Source organism: Mustela nigripes, chromosome 1, assembly GCF_022355385.1.
Source record: "Mustela nigripes isolate SB6536 chromosome 1, MUSNIG.SB6536, whole genome shotgun sequence".
Lineage (NCBI taxonomy): Eukaryota > Metazoa > Chordata > Mammalia > Carnivora > Mustelidae > Mustela > Mustela nigripes.
Window position 1 is genome coordinate 216,082,795 of NC_081557.1, and position 15,910 is coordinate 216,098,704.

General features: G+C 34.7%; 1 protein-coding gene across 11 annotated transcripts in view; it reads right to left on the reverse strand.

The window, feature by feature from the left end:
* Positions 1–15,910, reverse strand: part of LCORL (ligand dependent nuclear receptor corepressor like) — a 160,283-nt gene that overhangs the window by 115,044 nt on the left and 29,329 nt on the right. For all 11 annotated transcript variants that reach the window (XM_059381543.1, XM_059381534.1, XM_059381595.1 and 8 more), the window contains exon 2: positions 4,166–4,231. In XM_059381543.1, the coding sequence (XP_059237526.1) occupies positions 4,166–4,231 (66 nt within the window). The remainder of the gene's footprint in view (positions 1–4,165; positions 4,232–15,910) is intronic.

Here is a 15,910-nt window from a genome sequence, read left to right on the forward strand (position 1 = left end):
AGAGAGAGAGAGAGAGAGAGAGAGAGAGAGAGAGAGAGAGAGAGAGAGGAGGAAACAGGCTCCCCGCTGAGCAGAGAACCCAATGCGGGGCTCGATCCCAGGACCCTGAGATCATGACCAGAGCCGAAGGCAGAGACTTTAACCCACTGAACCACCCAGGTGTCCCTCATATAAAATTTTTTAATGTTTTACCTAATAAATCTCATTAAAAGGTAGTTTTGTTGTCTCTATCCTTATAGTGTTTACAGTTGAAAAAGATATTAAGTCAAATATATTAAATTTCAGTCAGTGGTACACTCAAGGGTTAGCAAACCTTTTCTATTAACAGCCAAATAGTATTTCAGATTTCGTAGGCCAGACCACCTGCCACACCATTCAACATTACTTTTATAGTACAAAAGCAGTCACTGACATTTTGACAAATGAGACGTGTTCTCAATATAAACTTATTAACTGAACAATTATGTTTGAACGTCACATAATTCTCGTATGTCATGAAATATTAATCTTTTGATTTTTTTCAACTATTTAAAAATGTAAAAATTATTCTTAGCCCATAGGCCATTCAAAAATAATTAATAAGCTGGATTTGGCCAATATGCTATAGCTTGTAGACCTCTGACATAATCTCCCTTTGGCTCCAACAGTTTACACAGGTCAACCACACTCTACAAATTTTTGTAAATATCCATAATCACGGCATGTAAATTAGATGTTCCCACAGGTGAAAGAAACCAGTTCACAAATAAGACATGAGAAAGGACTGACTAAAGCAGAAAAAAAGAGGGAATTTTTGCTTAAAAGTTCTGTGGCACAGGAAAAACAAGTTTTGGAGAGATGGATAAGGAAGAGAAGCACAGAATATAAGGAACTTTTCTGGGCATACATAAAAGTTGAAGTTTATGACATTCAAACCTTCTTTGTAGAGTCCCCCTTGTCTTTGCCAAAATATTTTCCCCAGAAGGAGAAAAAGTCACAAAACATACCAAAGAAGATAGAAAACTAAGGCTTATTTTTCGTTTCCAACAAAATAAAAATTAGCACCACTTAAAAGTTTCCTTCAAACCATTTAATCTGGTGGTGGTTCCGAATAAAATTCAAGAATTAAAATACAGGGGCGCATGGGTGGCTCAGTGGGTTAAAGCCTCTGCGTTCGGCTCAGATCATGATCCCAGAGTCCTGGTATCGAGCCCCACATTGGGCTCTCTGCTCAGCAGGGAGCCTGCTTCCTCCTCTCTCTCTCCGCCTGCCTCTCTGCCTACTTGTGATCTCTCTCTCTCTCTCTGTCAAATAAATAAATAAATAAATATCTTAAAAAAAAAAAAGAATTTAAATACAAACCTCTTAAAACCATCATATATACAATACAAAAGTCTTAAAGTTAAAAATATGCTCTGTGCCACAGTTGATTTAGGGTAGTAGTATGAAATTCAGAGTATATTTTCCACAGAAACAGCAGCAGATATGCAATTCTATCTAAATGAATGTATTATAAAGTTAAAATACTATGCATTTAATTGTATAACAAAAAATAATTTAAAGTAATATATAATATATAAGAATCCTTTGCTAGCCAATATATTTGGTTTCTCAGTTTTGGAAAGTGAGTTAACAAAGGTTTGGATTTCCAACGATTTAACTAAAAACATACACTGATCTATTTGATTCCTATATACAGATTTGCAAGGTGAGAAATACCTATACCTGTAGTCCCCGCATCTAAATATTAAACCATTTTTAACAATGACAACAAAGAAACCACACTTATTTATCACTTATTTATAAGAGGATAAGATAGAAGTTGGAGATATCTATAATGTATAGTTTCTACATGCCTTTTCAAGAGGCTCTACATTTTTGATAGTACTAATTGAATTTCCCTCAAAATATATGGCTGTCTTCATTCTTGAACAGAAACAGATGTATTGCAATAATTAATATCATCATTCTCAAGGCTACAATTTAATTAGATTTTTTTTAATTCAAAAAAGGGAAAGAAAAGTAGAAGAATTTACCTAAGAAACCTGGAGGAAGAAAAAAAGCAACAAATATGTGTCTATATGTAAGTTCCAAAGCTTAGCTAATTTTGTTAAATACGCCCACCAAAAAAAGCACTAAAATGAACATAAAGTACAAGATCTATCTGAATTTAAATAAACTGAGATAGCAGCAATGGGTATTAAATAAGTAAATTAATTATAAATCTACAATGAAATATTGTGCAGCCATTACAAAAGATTGGGAGGGAGACAAACCATAAGTGACTCTTAATCTCACAAAACAAACTGAGGGTTGTTGGGGGGAGGGGGTTTGGGAGAAGGGGGTGGTATTATGGACATTGGGGAGGGTATGTGTTTTGGTGAGTGCTGTGAAGTGTGTAAACCTGGTGATTCACAGACCTGTACCCCTGGGGATAAAAATATATGTTTATAAAAAATAAAAAATTATATTAAAAAAAAAAAGATGGTCTAGACGTTATACATCCAGTGAGCACAATAGGTACAAAAATTATACATAATTATTATCTGAATAATTATCACAGAAATTATACATACTGTGCATATAGTAAATAGTGCTATAATTAAAGAATAAACACATAAAAACATATTTTACATTCATATAAAAATGTTTAAAAGTTATCTATAGACCATGGAAGTAGGGGTAATTTTTTCTTTCTGTCTTATCTGTTTTTTTTTAATTTCCTAAAATAAACATGTCCAACTTGTATACTAAAGAAATACTAGTCTAAAATCAAAATACAAAGCATTTATTTCCTTTAGAACATTCTGCCCTTTGTATAATAAACAATTTCTGAAGGATCATAAATATATACGTATACATAGAACTATATAGATAAACAAGTGAAAGTGGGGGAAGCAACAGACTGAATCACAAGATGTAATTTGGGTTGTCAGAAGGCAATTAAGTATAATGCTGACTTCTGATATGAATGAGGACAGCAGGTTAAGAAAGGAAGGCTGAGGAAATGTCAGGCTTTGGTTAAATTCTTGGTTTTTTAGATTTTTCCTTCGTTCATTTGTAAGCTCAGAAAAATAGGTGAAACTAGTATTAGCATTGCTAAAAAAATCAGGTAAAATACTTAATCCAGTGTTGAATTATGATTAAGATGAGAAATGACTGAAGTTAAGAGAAATAAAAAATGATTTTAGCTGGAAGAATAATAGAACATTAGTACAAGCACATTTCGGAGTCTCTACTCTTAAAGTCATGTTTTAAATGGATATGAATTCATCTCGGAGAAGACAGGTGGTTGAGACAAAAGATCTTTCATAGATACCTTCAGATCTATGATTCCTAATTTAATTACCCAGCTCAACACTAATAAAGAATGGGCAGAAAAGTTTTGACTACTCCACCATCATTCCCTCACCGCAAAAGGCTTAAACAGCAGAGAGAGAAGGACCTTTAAAGATGTCTGGAGTCTCAGTAGAATGAGAGATACCATAGTAGACGGCAAAAGAGTTAGGACATAAAACAGATCATATACAAGATGCAGAAATAATTCAATCAAAATCGAAGCAGAAAATCTACACTAGTGTTACTCATTTTATGAATAAACTGTATTATAAAATCTCAAAGGTCTACAAAAGCGTTCTCCTACTGCTCTACTTTCCAAGCAAGCAATAAAACAACTATAAACTATGGTATCGCAGCAATTATATCACAAATCAAAATCTTCCACTAGGCTTTATGCTACAGCATTTGAAAGAAGTGGCTAATAACAAACAGTATTATACGTAAATATAAAACTCTGAACATACACAGTGGGATTTCTCAGAGGAGCAATCTGATTTCCAGGCTGCCTGTCTCATGAGCAAGAGAAAATATTTACTTAATTGAACGCTTTTAAATCCTCTTTAAGAATAAGCAAGGGTACGTTATAATAAAAATTAAATTTCATCACTAAGCCAAAACCAAGCTTCACTTTCCATTTTGATCAGTATAATGAATTTTTCAAAAGATTATGATAATGTTATGTAATAACAAAAACAATATTTGGATCACTTATTTATTTATTTAAAAATACTAATTAAACAAGACCACAAATTTATGTTTAATGTAAAGTTAGCACAGAACAACTACTTTTCATTTGTTAAATGGGACAAAAAGTCACAATTTTAAAATAAAACTTAAAAAGCATTACCTTCAAATAAACTGAGGTCTCTTCGTAGCCGTGGTCCATAAAGCCCTTCTAAAATACTCTCAAAACCTGTGTTGTAAAAGAGAGAAAAGTATATAACCTACTGGAAAAGTTAAATTTTACAATAATCAAAAACCATAAACCCAAATGAATTAGAAAATTACAAATTTAACTATGAGGTGTCATTTTTCCTTTAGGTGAATTAAGCTGAACTAGGCAACACACAAAACAATAAACAATCACACAATGACTATCAGAAACTACATGATTGTGAAGAATTTAAAATATTCAAACGTAAACATTCTCTACTAAAACAAGTAAAAATCTTTGTTATTTAGAAGTATTCCAAGTTGAAATACTACAGGCAGATTTTTTTTAGTAATAGTTTTGTAGAGGAGAATGAAAAAAGACATCTATTACATTCCAGTTTATACCTGTAACAAAAAACATTAACATGAAAGAAAGTAGCATCTTTTTAAAAAATTTTATTTTTTATTTATAGATTTATTTATTTGACAGAGAGAGAGGGAACACAATCAGGGAGAGTGGGAGAGGGAGAAGCAGGCTTCCGGCTGAGCAGGGAGCCCCAATGCGGGGCTTCATTACAGGACTTGATACCAAGACCCTGGGATCATGACCTGAGCCAAAGGCAGATGCTTAAGGACTGAGCCACCCAGGCACCCCAGAAAGCAGCATTTTTAACCTCAGTTATAAGAATGAGTAAATGAATATCAATGGGGAGAAAATCCTGGCTGTGCAAAGTATGATATAAAAAATTTAAACCTACATACTTATATTTGGGAAAAAATACCAACAATCTTGTCAAGTTAACAAGTATCATGAATTTGCAAGAGTATTCTACCTTCTGGATATACTGACTTCAGTATTTTATAATTTTCTGTGAAGGCTGTATCTTATTCAATTTTAAGCAGCTTACTGATAAAGTAAAAGGCATTTCAAGAAAAATGACCAGCATGGCAAAAAAGGAAACCAAAAAAGTAATGCATTTAAGAGTGCTTAAATTAGGGAAGAAAAACAAAAGGTAGAATGATAGGTATGAAAAATGAAAGGTAAAGCAGATTTTTTTCAGTGGTGTTTCTAAATCATAGAAAAATGGAAATACTTCTATAGAAATGTTTCATAAATACAAAAATGCTTTAAAAAACATTTTAATATCTTTGAAAGCAAGATACATTTAAAAATCAATGATGTGCTATAATTAAAGAGTAGCAACACTTTTTCATTTAGAATGTGAAGAAATGATGCAACTTAAAATTAATGATGTCTTAGATTTAATAAAATAATGTAGTTATCATGGTACTTAATAAAAATATGTAGTTAATAAAAGCTTTGTGAAATGATTCAGTACTAGCTCCTATGAATGGAAATTTCAGGCAGAAAAGTGAATAAATCATCATCAGACAGAGCTTTCAAGAAGGCTATATAATATATAAGACTTTCATATTAGGTAACGATTTAGACTCAAAGAGCCCCAAATCTCTATTACTAAGATATTCTATTTATCAATGTGCTCCAAAAATATTGTAAACAACTATTTTAAGATGTTATTCTGTGTTATACTGGACAAAATATCACGTCCTTCCCCCCCCCGCCCCCCCACATATAAGCTTACTGAAGTTAAAGGCTGCACATTTCCTACATTTAAGTCTGAAAAGATGATAAACAAGGACTTACTTTGTTCTACTGGGCTTCTCAGCTCTTCCCTAGATAAGACCAAGGTCTTACACATATCGTGTTAAGATTTATTCACAGTATATAGTATTGGTGCTACTGATCTATGGCCACCAAAGAAACTGGTCTGTAAATTTCTTTTGTACTTATCAAGTTCTGATGAATGGTAAAGTTCTTTTCTTTTGCCACCTGGGAAAAATGAAAAAATGTAGGATGTCTTGCTTGACTATCTGGTAGAATATGCCAGGGATGCCACCTGGAAATAAACTCTTTCTGAACAGGCTTATTACCAATCAAATTTATTTAACTGTCATAGGTCTACTCAGATATTCTATTTCTCATGTTAGCCATCCATTTCAACTGCATTTCTCAATTTATTTGCATAAAATGTTTCACTGTATGCTTTTATTTATCTAATATCAACAACATCAGCAGTCATGTCCCTTTTGCTTTTCATTCCTTACTTTGGTTATTTATGCTTTCTCTTTTTTTCTCAGTAAAGTTCATTCAAAGTTCCTCATTTTTTTTTTTTTTTTTAATTTAAAAAGAAGGCTTCTGGGGCGCCTGAGTGGCTCAGTGGGTTATTTTGCCTTCGGCTTGGGTCATGATCTCAGGGTCCTGGGATAGAGTCCCGCATTGGGCTTTCTGCTCAGCAGGGAGCTTGCTTCCTCCTCTCTCTCTGTCTCTGCCTGCCTCTCTGCCTACTTGTGATCTCTGTCAAATAAATAAATAAAATCTTTAAAAAAATGCTTCTTTTGATTCCTTAATCTTCTGTTTCATATTTATGTTTTCTTATCCATTAATTTCTCCTGATGTTGAGATACATTTCCTGTTTTTGCATCTTTGGTAATTTTATGTGGATGCCAGACATTATGAATTTTACATTGTGAGCACTCGATTTTTTTTTCTCTTAACAAGTATCATACTTTGTTTATTCAAAACATTAAAATACTTTTTAAAAAAGGTTTCTAGAATAAAAGCACAAAAGTCTTCCCACTACTATGTTTAGCTTTTGTGGATCTCCACTGAGTTACTCTTATATTCCATTATTGTTCTTACTCTGGTTGGTGGGAACCTGAATGACTCCCAGCCCTACGTCAGTTCTAGCAATTGTTCAGAGACGGTTCACTGGTAATCATTCTTTCCTTAAAGTGTTATTTATCAGCTCTGTGGATGTCCGTCCTACATATGCATTAACTGGTTTCCAAATATTCAAGGGTAACATGTGTTGGTTTCTTGAGCTCTTTTTCTACATAACTCCCGCTTTTCTGGTACTATGCCCCCACAAATTCTAGCCACTTAAAATACTCTGAATGCTGATCTTTGTCTTCTCAAGTCTGTAGACCACTGGGCTCTTTTTGGAATCATCTTGCCTGTGCTACAGTCTGGAAATGACCTCCAAGCAAAATGGTGGAGTGATCATAGAGCCTCCATCATTGATTTAGTTTTTCTCTGGGACCACAGTCTTCTGCTACCTGTTTTCCAATGCTGAAACAAATTTCTTTTAAATATACACTCCGGTTTCTGAGCTGTCTTCACCAGAGGATAAATCCAAACCCTCTTATTTCAGGAAGCTTATCTGCTGACTTGTTAGTTTAATAATTTTATTTATATAAGTTCAATTATGTTCTTTTTCAAATATTTAACATCTTTTTTTATAGCTCCCCATTCCTTACAAATATTTAGGTCTGTTTTAAATATGGGAAGCATGACAATTTTAAAAATCAGCATCTGATCATCCCAATAACTTATTGTGCATGAGTGTGTTCTGCTGTCTCATCGTTCTTGCTCCTCTTACCTGTTTCTTTGTGCACTTATTAATTCAGTACTTACTGGCTTCTGCTTTCAAAAGATTAAAAATTCCAAGGCCTAAGATAGATGTACCCTCCTCCAAAGATGCTTACTGTTTGCTTCCAGAAGGCAGCTAAAGGCACCATCAGTTAGAAACCATCTTGTGGTAGGCAGAATGAATGACCTCCCAGATACATTCATGTTCCAATACCCACTATCCATGAATAAATTATGTTACATGGCAAGAGGGCATTAAAGTTACAAATGGGATTAAGGTTGCTAATTAGTTGATCTTATAATAAGATCATACTAATGGACCCACTATAATCACAAAAATCTTTAAAATGGGAAGACAGAGACAAAAAGAGTCAGAATGAGATGGCATCATTAGAAAGACTCAACAGGTCATTGCTTGCTGTGAAGACAGAAAGAAGCCATAAGCCATAGAGTGCTGGCAATTTTTAAAAGCTGGAAGACACAAAAAAATAAACTCTGCCCCAAAGCTTTCATAAAGGAACACAGCACTGCCAACAACTTGATTTTAGTCCTCCGAGGCCCACTTCAGACTTCTGACCCTAAGAATTGTAAGATAATAGTAAGTTAGTGTTATCTTAAGCCACTAAATCTGAGTTAATTTGTTTTAACAGTAGGAAACTATATATATATACATTTCTTAGTCCATTCAGGTGGTTATAACAAAAAAACAGAAACTGGGTATCTTAGAAACAACAAACATTTATTTCTCACAGTTCTGGAGGCTATAAATTCAAGATCAGAGTGCCAGCATGGTCTGATTCAGGTGAAGCTCTCACTTGGGTTACAGAATGCCAACTTCTCTGTGTCCTCACATAGTAGAAAGGGTGAGCTAGTTCTCTGGGATCACCTTTAAAAGGGTACTAACCCACTAATTCCCATCCTGTAAAAGCTCCATCCTCATGATCTAATCACCTCCAGAAGGACCCACCCTCCTAGTAACATTACTCTGGGCATCAAGGTTTCAACAAACAAATTTTGGGGCAACACAAAAATTCAGACCACAGCAACACTTCAATCCAGTATTACAGCCTGAGGTTCCTTGATTGTTAGGATACAGATCTGCTAGAAGGCCACCCTGTGACAAATTCAATCTCAGACATTTTCCTCCTTTTACTTCTTCCTTTTCCATTCTGGAACTGCAGAGAGGAAGGATGACTTTAGATCTGGGTGCTTTTACCCTGAAGGCATGGCCTTTTGAAGTCTAGCTTAATTTGCGGAAGATCTCCTATAAGAATATCTACCTTGGACAGGCCCTAAGGCCTGAATTTTGATCCTTTGCCTAGTTAGCCAGGAAAATACAAATAAACAATATTAACAAGGGACTTCAAGCTTAAGCAGCTTTGCCACTTATTTTCTACTTACCTCTAAAATTAGCCTAGGGATTCCCAACTGTCTTTTCAGCTCTATTTTTTTTTTAATCTAACATTTTTTTCATTGCTTTCAGCAGAGAGACTTACCTATATAACTGAGATCAATTCTTACCAAAAGGCCAAAATTCCTATGCATTCAGTCTGACTATAACACAGAGTTTATTTATATAAATACATGCAGTTTATCCAGTTCTCTATTGAGAGCTATATGACTTTTCACATTTTTGTTATTATGAAAAATAGTGAATTAAAAATCTTGATAAATGTGCCATCCTGTCCAAGTGTTAGTTTTTTCCTGACAGAAATCCGTAAGTGGAATTACATGGTCCCAAGGTATGCACATTTTCAACTTTACCAGATAATGCATTATATGATTAAATCATTTTGCAACTCTATCAGCAATGCTTAAGAGTTCCTATTGTCCCCCAAATAACCAAAACTTGGTATTATCAGACTTTATAGTTGTCAAACACATTAAAATAAAATCATTTATTTTAATTTGCAGTTTCTTAGTTATTACTGAGGTTTAGCTATTTTGAAACATTCTCCATTCCCATTGTCCTTTTGCCACTTTTCAACTGACTGTTTGCCTTTTAAAAATTCAGTCATCAAAAGCTTCTGCACAGGGCGCCTGGGTGGCTCAGTGGGTTAAGCTGCTGCCTTCGGCTCAGGTCATGATCCCAGGGTCCTGGGATCGAGTCCCGCATCAGGCTCTCTGCTCAGCAGGGAGCCTGCTTCCCTCTCTCTCTCTCTGCCTGCCTCTCTGTCTACTTGTAATCTCTGTCTGTCAAATAAACAAATAAAATCTTTAAAAAAAAAAAAAAAAAGCTTCTGCACAGCAAAGGAATCAGTCAAAAAAAACAAAGAGGCAACTCACAGAATGGGAGAAGATATTTGCAAATGACAGTACAGACAAAAGGTTGATATCCAGGATCTATAATGAACTCCTCAAACTCAACACACACAAAGCAGACAATCATATCAAAAAATGGGCAGAAGATATGAACAGACACTTCTCCAATGAAGACATACAAATGGCTATCAGGCACATGAAAAAATGTTCATCATCACTAGCCATCAGGGAGATTCAAATTAAAACCACATTGAGATATCACCTTACACCAGTTAGAATGGCCAAAATCAACAAGACAGCAAACAACATGTGTTGGAGGGGATGTGGAGAAAGGGGAACCCTCTTACACTGTTGGTGGGAATGCAAGTTGGTGCAGCCTCTTTGGAGAACAGTGTGGAGATTCCTCAAGAAATTAAAAATAGAGCTTCCCTATGACCCTGCAATTGCACTCCTGGGTATTTACCCCAAAGATACAGATGTTGTGAAAAGAAGAGCCATCTGTACCCCAATGTTTATAGCAGCAATGGCCATGGTCGCCAAACTGTGGAAAGAACCAAGATGCCTTTCAATGGACGAATGGATAAGGAATATGTGGTCCATATACACTATGGAGTATTATGCCTCCATCAGAAAGGATGAATACCCAACTTTTGTAGCAACATGGATGGGACTGGAAGATATCATGTTGAGTGAAAGAAGTCAAGCAGAGAGAGTCAATTATCAAATGGTTTCACTTATTTGTGGAGCATAACAAATAGTATGGAGGGCATAGGGAGTTAGAGAGGAGAAGGGAGTTGGGGGAAATTGGAAGGGGAGGTGAAACCATGAGAGACTATGGACTCTGAAAAACAATCTGAGGGGTTTGAGGTGGCGCGGGGGAGGTGGGAGGTTAGGGTACCAGATGGTGGGTATTATAGAGAGCATGGATTGCATGGAGCACTGGGTGTGGTGAAAAAATAATGACTACTGTTATGCTGAAAATTAAAAAAAAAAAAAAAAAGAATATTAAAAAAAATTCAGTCACGGGGCACCTGGGTGGCTCAGTCATTAAGCGTCTGCCTTTGCTCAGGTCGTGACCCCAGAGTCCTGGGATTGAGCCCCACATCGAGCTCCCTGCTCAGCCAGAAGCCTGCTTCTCCCTCTCACACTCTCCATGCTTTATTCCTTCTCTCTCTCTCTGACAAATAAATAAATAAATAAATAAATAAAATCTTAAAAAAAACAAACTTCAGTCACAGTTTTATGCATTCTTGATGCACTGACAATGACAACTGCCAATTTCATGAACCACATCCATGCTCCAACTATGGCTTGATTTTTCATTTTGTTCTCTCACACAGAAGTTTGTTTTATTTTAATATAGCACAAATACTTTTTTTTTGTATCTCGTTTTATAACTTATATTTTTGACAAAGATAATTATTTTACATATATATGTGTGTGTATAAAATTCTATAGTTTTGCTTTATATATATAGTTCTTAAATCCATCAGAATTCATTTTTTAGCAACAGTCTAATATAGAACCCAACTGTATGCTAAGCATTATACTACCTCAAATGAGAGGCACCTAACTGGCTCAGTCAGTTAAGTGCCTCACTCTTGATTTCAGCTCAGATCATGATCTCAGGGTCCTAGGATCAAGCCCTACATCAGGCTCCATGCTCAGCATGGAGTCTGCTTAAGATTCTCTCTCTCTCCCTCTCCCTCTGCTCCTCCTTCTACTTGGGCTTTCTCTCTAAAAAAAATTTTTTTTAAATAAAATTTAAGAACAAATAAATTTTTAAAAATATTACCTCAAATAGTAAGGCTACCTTCATGTCCCTAAAGTCCCAAAACGTAAATCTGTATGTTTTTAATTAATAGCTTTTTTGAGATATAATTTACCATCATAAAATTTATTCATTACAAATATATAATTTGGTGATTTTTTTTTTAAGATTTTATTTATTTATTTGTTAGAGAGAGAGAGAGCATGAGCACAGGGAAAGAGAGTGGTAGGCAGAGGCAGAGGGATAAGCAGGCTCCCTGCCAAGCAAGGAGCCTGATGTGGGACTCAATCCCAGGATGCTGGGATCATGACCTGAGCTGAAGGTAGCCACTTAACCAACTTAACCAAGGGAAGCCACCCAGGCGTCCCCAATTTGGTGATTTTAATATAGACATTGTATAATCATCATCATAATCGAATTTTAAAACATTCCATCACTTCCAAAAGAAATATTATACCCATTTAAGAGATACCTCTTTCCTACTCCAGCCTTAAGTACCTATTAATCAACTTTTTGTCTCTACAGATTTGCCTCTTCTGGGTACTTCATATAAATAAAGTCATGTAATCTGTCCAAATTTTTTGTGTCTGGCTTCTTTCATTGAGCATAAGGTCTTTCAGATTCATCCATGTTGTAGCATATATTAGTACATCACTCCAACTGTATATCCATTTATCAGTTGATAGAACTTTGGGTTTTTTCCACTTTTTGGCCACTGTCTATAATACTGCTATGAATATTTGTGTCCAAAGTGTAGACATACATTTTCATTTCTGGGTTGGTACATAGAAATAGAATTGGAATTGCTAGATCATATGATAATTTTATGTTTAACATTTTAAGAAATTACCAAAATGAAAAAAGAAAAAAGAAAGAAATTACCAAACTGTCTTCCAAAGTAGCTGGACCATTTTATACTCTCACCCATGATTTCTCTACATTCTTACCAATACTTGTCTTTTTTATTATAGCTACTCTAGTAAGAACAAAGTGATATCTCATTTTCCTAGTGACTAATAATGTTGAACATCTTTTTATGTGCTTACTGGTAATTTGTATATTCTCCAGATTTTCAGGTAATTTGTATAGTCTTCAGATTTTTTTTTTTTTTTAAATCTCAAATCCTTTGCTTACATTGTAACTGGGTTATTTGTCTTTTCATCACTGAGTTATAAAAGTTCTTATGGGGGGGTAGGAGGTTGGGGTACCTGGTGGTGGGTATTATAGAGGGCACGGATTGCATGGAGCACTGGGTGTGGTGAAAAAATAATGAATACTGTTTTGCTGAAAATAAATAAATTAATAAAAAAAAATTCTCAAGCTTAGGGGCACCTGGGTGGCTCAGTGGATTACTCCTCTCTTTTGTTCAGGTCATGATCTCAGGGTCCTGGGATCAAGTCCTGCATCAGGCTCTCTGCTTGGCAGGGAGCCTGCTTCCTCCTCTCTCTCTCTGCTTGCCTCTGGCTACTTGTGATCTCTCTCTGTCAAATAAATAAAAACTTAAAAAAAAAAAGTTCTTATGGGTATAGGTCACTTATCAGACACATAATTTATCTGCAAATATTTTCTCCAGTCTGTGGGCTCTTCTCACTTTTTTGATGATGTCTTTAAGTACAAAGGCTTGTAACTTTGACTAAGTCCAGTTTATCAACTTTTCTTTGTGGATCTGTTTTTAGTCTCTCCCTTAATCTGTTTGTCTACTCATAAGCAAATACCACAACGTGTTAAGCATCACAAGGGTTTTAAAAAGTATTCTTCATGACAGTTTTTTTTTTTAAGTGTAACATATAATTTATTGAGATTATTCTTGCTTACCTTATGGTTTTCATGGACAAAAAAAATTCAACTTAAAAAAAAAATTCTTTTTGGTGTGCCCAATGTATATGGCCAATGTATATCCACTAAACTTGCTAAACTCCTCTACCCATTTTAATAATATATCTACTGACTCTCTTATATTTTTCCATACAGATACATGAGGAAAGCCACAAATGTATTTCCTCTTTCAAATCACTGTGCTTTTCTTTACCCCTAATTCTATTGCTTCACTTAAGGCCTCTAGTTAATGTTCAACAGGACTGGTAATACTCTAAATTACATACACAAGAACAAAGGTTAAGAATTATAGCATATTTCCCATCCAAAACTGTGCAAGCCAGAAGACATGGAGTGACATTTTTAAGTACTAAAAGAAACTACCAACCCAGAATTCTATACTCAATAAAAGTACCTTTCAAAAATGAAGGTGAAATAAGGACATTTTAGACTGCCCCCTCAAAAAAAAATTAATCATTAGAAGACCCCCAATACAAGAAATATTAAATGAAATTATTCAAGCAGAAGAATACAGATCCGTAGATCTATTTTAAAAAAAAGGTTCCCCCAAAATTGTTAAGATAAAGGTAAATATAAGATAATTTTCCCATTTTCAATAACTAAAAGATAATCAACTATCTAAAAATAGTAGTGATATTCGTTAATAGCATATATCAAATTTTTGCAAATCATGTAACTGATAAGAGACTTGTATCTAGACTAAAGAACTCTCAAACACAAGAAAACACTCATTTTTAAAAAATGGATAGAAGACTCAAACAGGATCACCAAAGAAGACATATAGATGGCAAATAAGCACATGAAAAATTGTCCAACATCATTTATCACCGACACACAAATCAAAATGCCAATAAAAGATATCTATTAGAATGGTTACAAAGAATCTGCTAATACCACATGCTGATAAGATGTGCAGCAACTAGATTTCTCCTAAATTACTGCTAGGAATGCAAAATGGCACAACTTTAGAAAATAGTTTGACAATTTCTAGTAAGTTAAACATATACTACCACATGATCCACAAATCCCACTCCTAGACATTTACCCAAGAGAAATGAAAACAACATTTACACAAAAACCTGTATGCAAATGTTCATGGGGTTTCATTCACAATTACCTAACCCTGAAAAAAAAAAACAACAATGTTCTTCAACTGCTGAATGGATAAACCATTGTACAACGGAATACTACTACTCAGCAAAAGGAACAACTACTGATACATGCAGCAATATGGCTATATCTCAAATGCATATTGTTAAATGAAGGAAGCCAGACTCAGAAGTACGTACTATGTGATTCCATTTATATAACACTCCAGAAAAAAAGCAAAACTGTAAGGTCAAAAAGCAGACCAGTGGTTTCCAGTGTCAGAGTTCAGGTAAGGAGATGACTACCAAGGAGCACAAAACAACTTCCAGGAATGGGGCATGTGTGTGGCATAGTCAGGGTCATTAGATCAAGCCCCATATCAGGCTCCTCACTCAGCAGAGAGCAGAGTCTGCTTAAGATTTTCTCTCTCTTCCTCTACCCTTCCTGCTTGTGTTCTCTTTATAAAATAAATAAATAAATCTTTAAAACAAAAGATCTTCTGGGGTTGACAGAATTGTTCTGTATCTTGATAGTAGAAGAATTGGTTATTCAACTGCTTGTGTTTCAGAATTCATAAAATTGTTCTCTATAAATTATATATAATAAACCTTGCTAAATTTTTAAAAAGCTTAAGAGATTTAAAGCAGAGAAAGTTGAAGGTCATTACTGAGAATTAAATGAACTGTGAGGTTAGACGGTTTAATGCGTTATCCTTAAGAACAATAAAGTCAACCACAAATGATGTCAGGGTTTAAAGTAAAGATGGCAGACTAAAAATTAGATGTCAAAGTCATCAGTGATGTGGAAAAGTAACTTATCTTCCCACATGTTCATGACATACCAAAAATCCCATGATCCTCAATAATAAAGAGCCTTCTCTATGGGGTAGAATGATTTGGAAGCAAAAGCATAATAAAGTACACTCAGAGAAACTACTTAAAAAAAAAAAAAACCTAAAATTATGGAAGTGAAATATACCAGGAGATGATGAGATACAGGAATTAATGGGTAACTAAAATAGAACAGAGATAAAACTTGCTGATGATAAGTAACCATGTTATAAATTTGAGGGTAGGTACTACACTGATGCTTTCTTCATTCCCCACTCTGTTTATCATAATGCTATTATTAAAGTTGACTTAAGGGCTACAAATCTAATACTGTATTTTTGTAATGAAAACACACCTGATTATAATGCTTTCTATCTGTAAATAAACTTTAGACAGATTCTTGAGTTGCTAGATTCTATGCTATGTTTTAAATCTTATTAAATGTAGCAAGTCTAGTAACTCTGACCTATATAGCATACA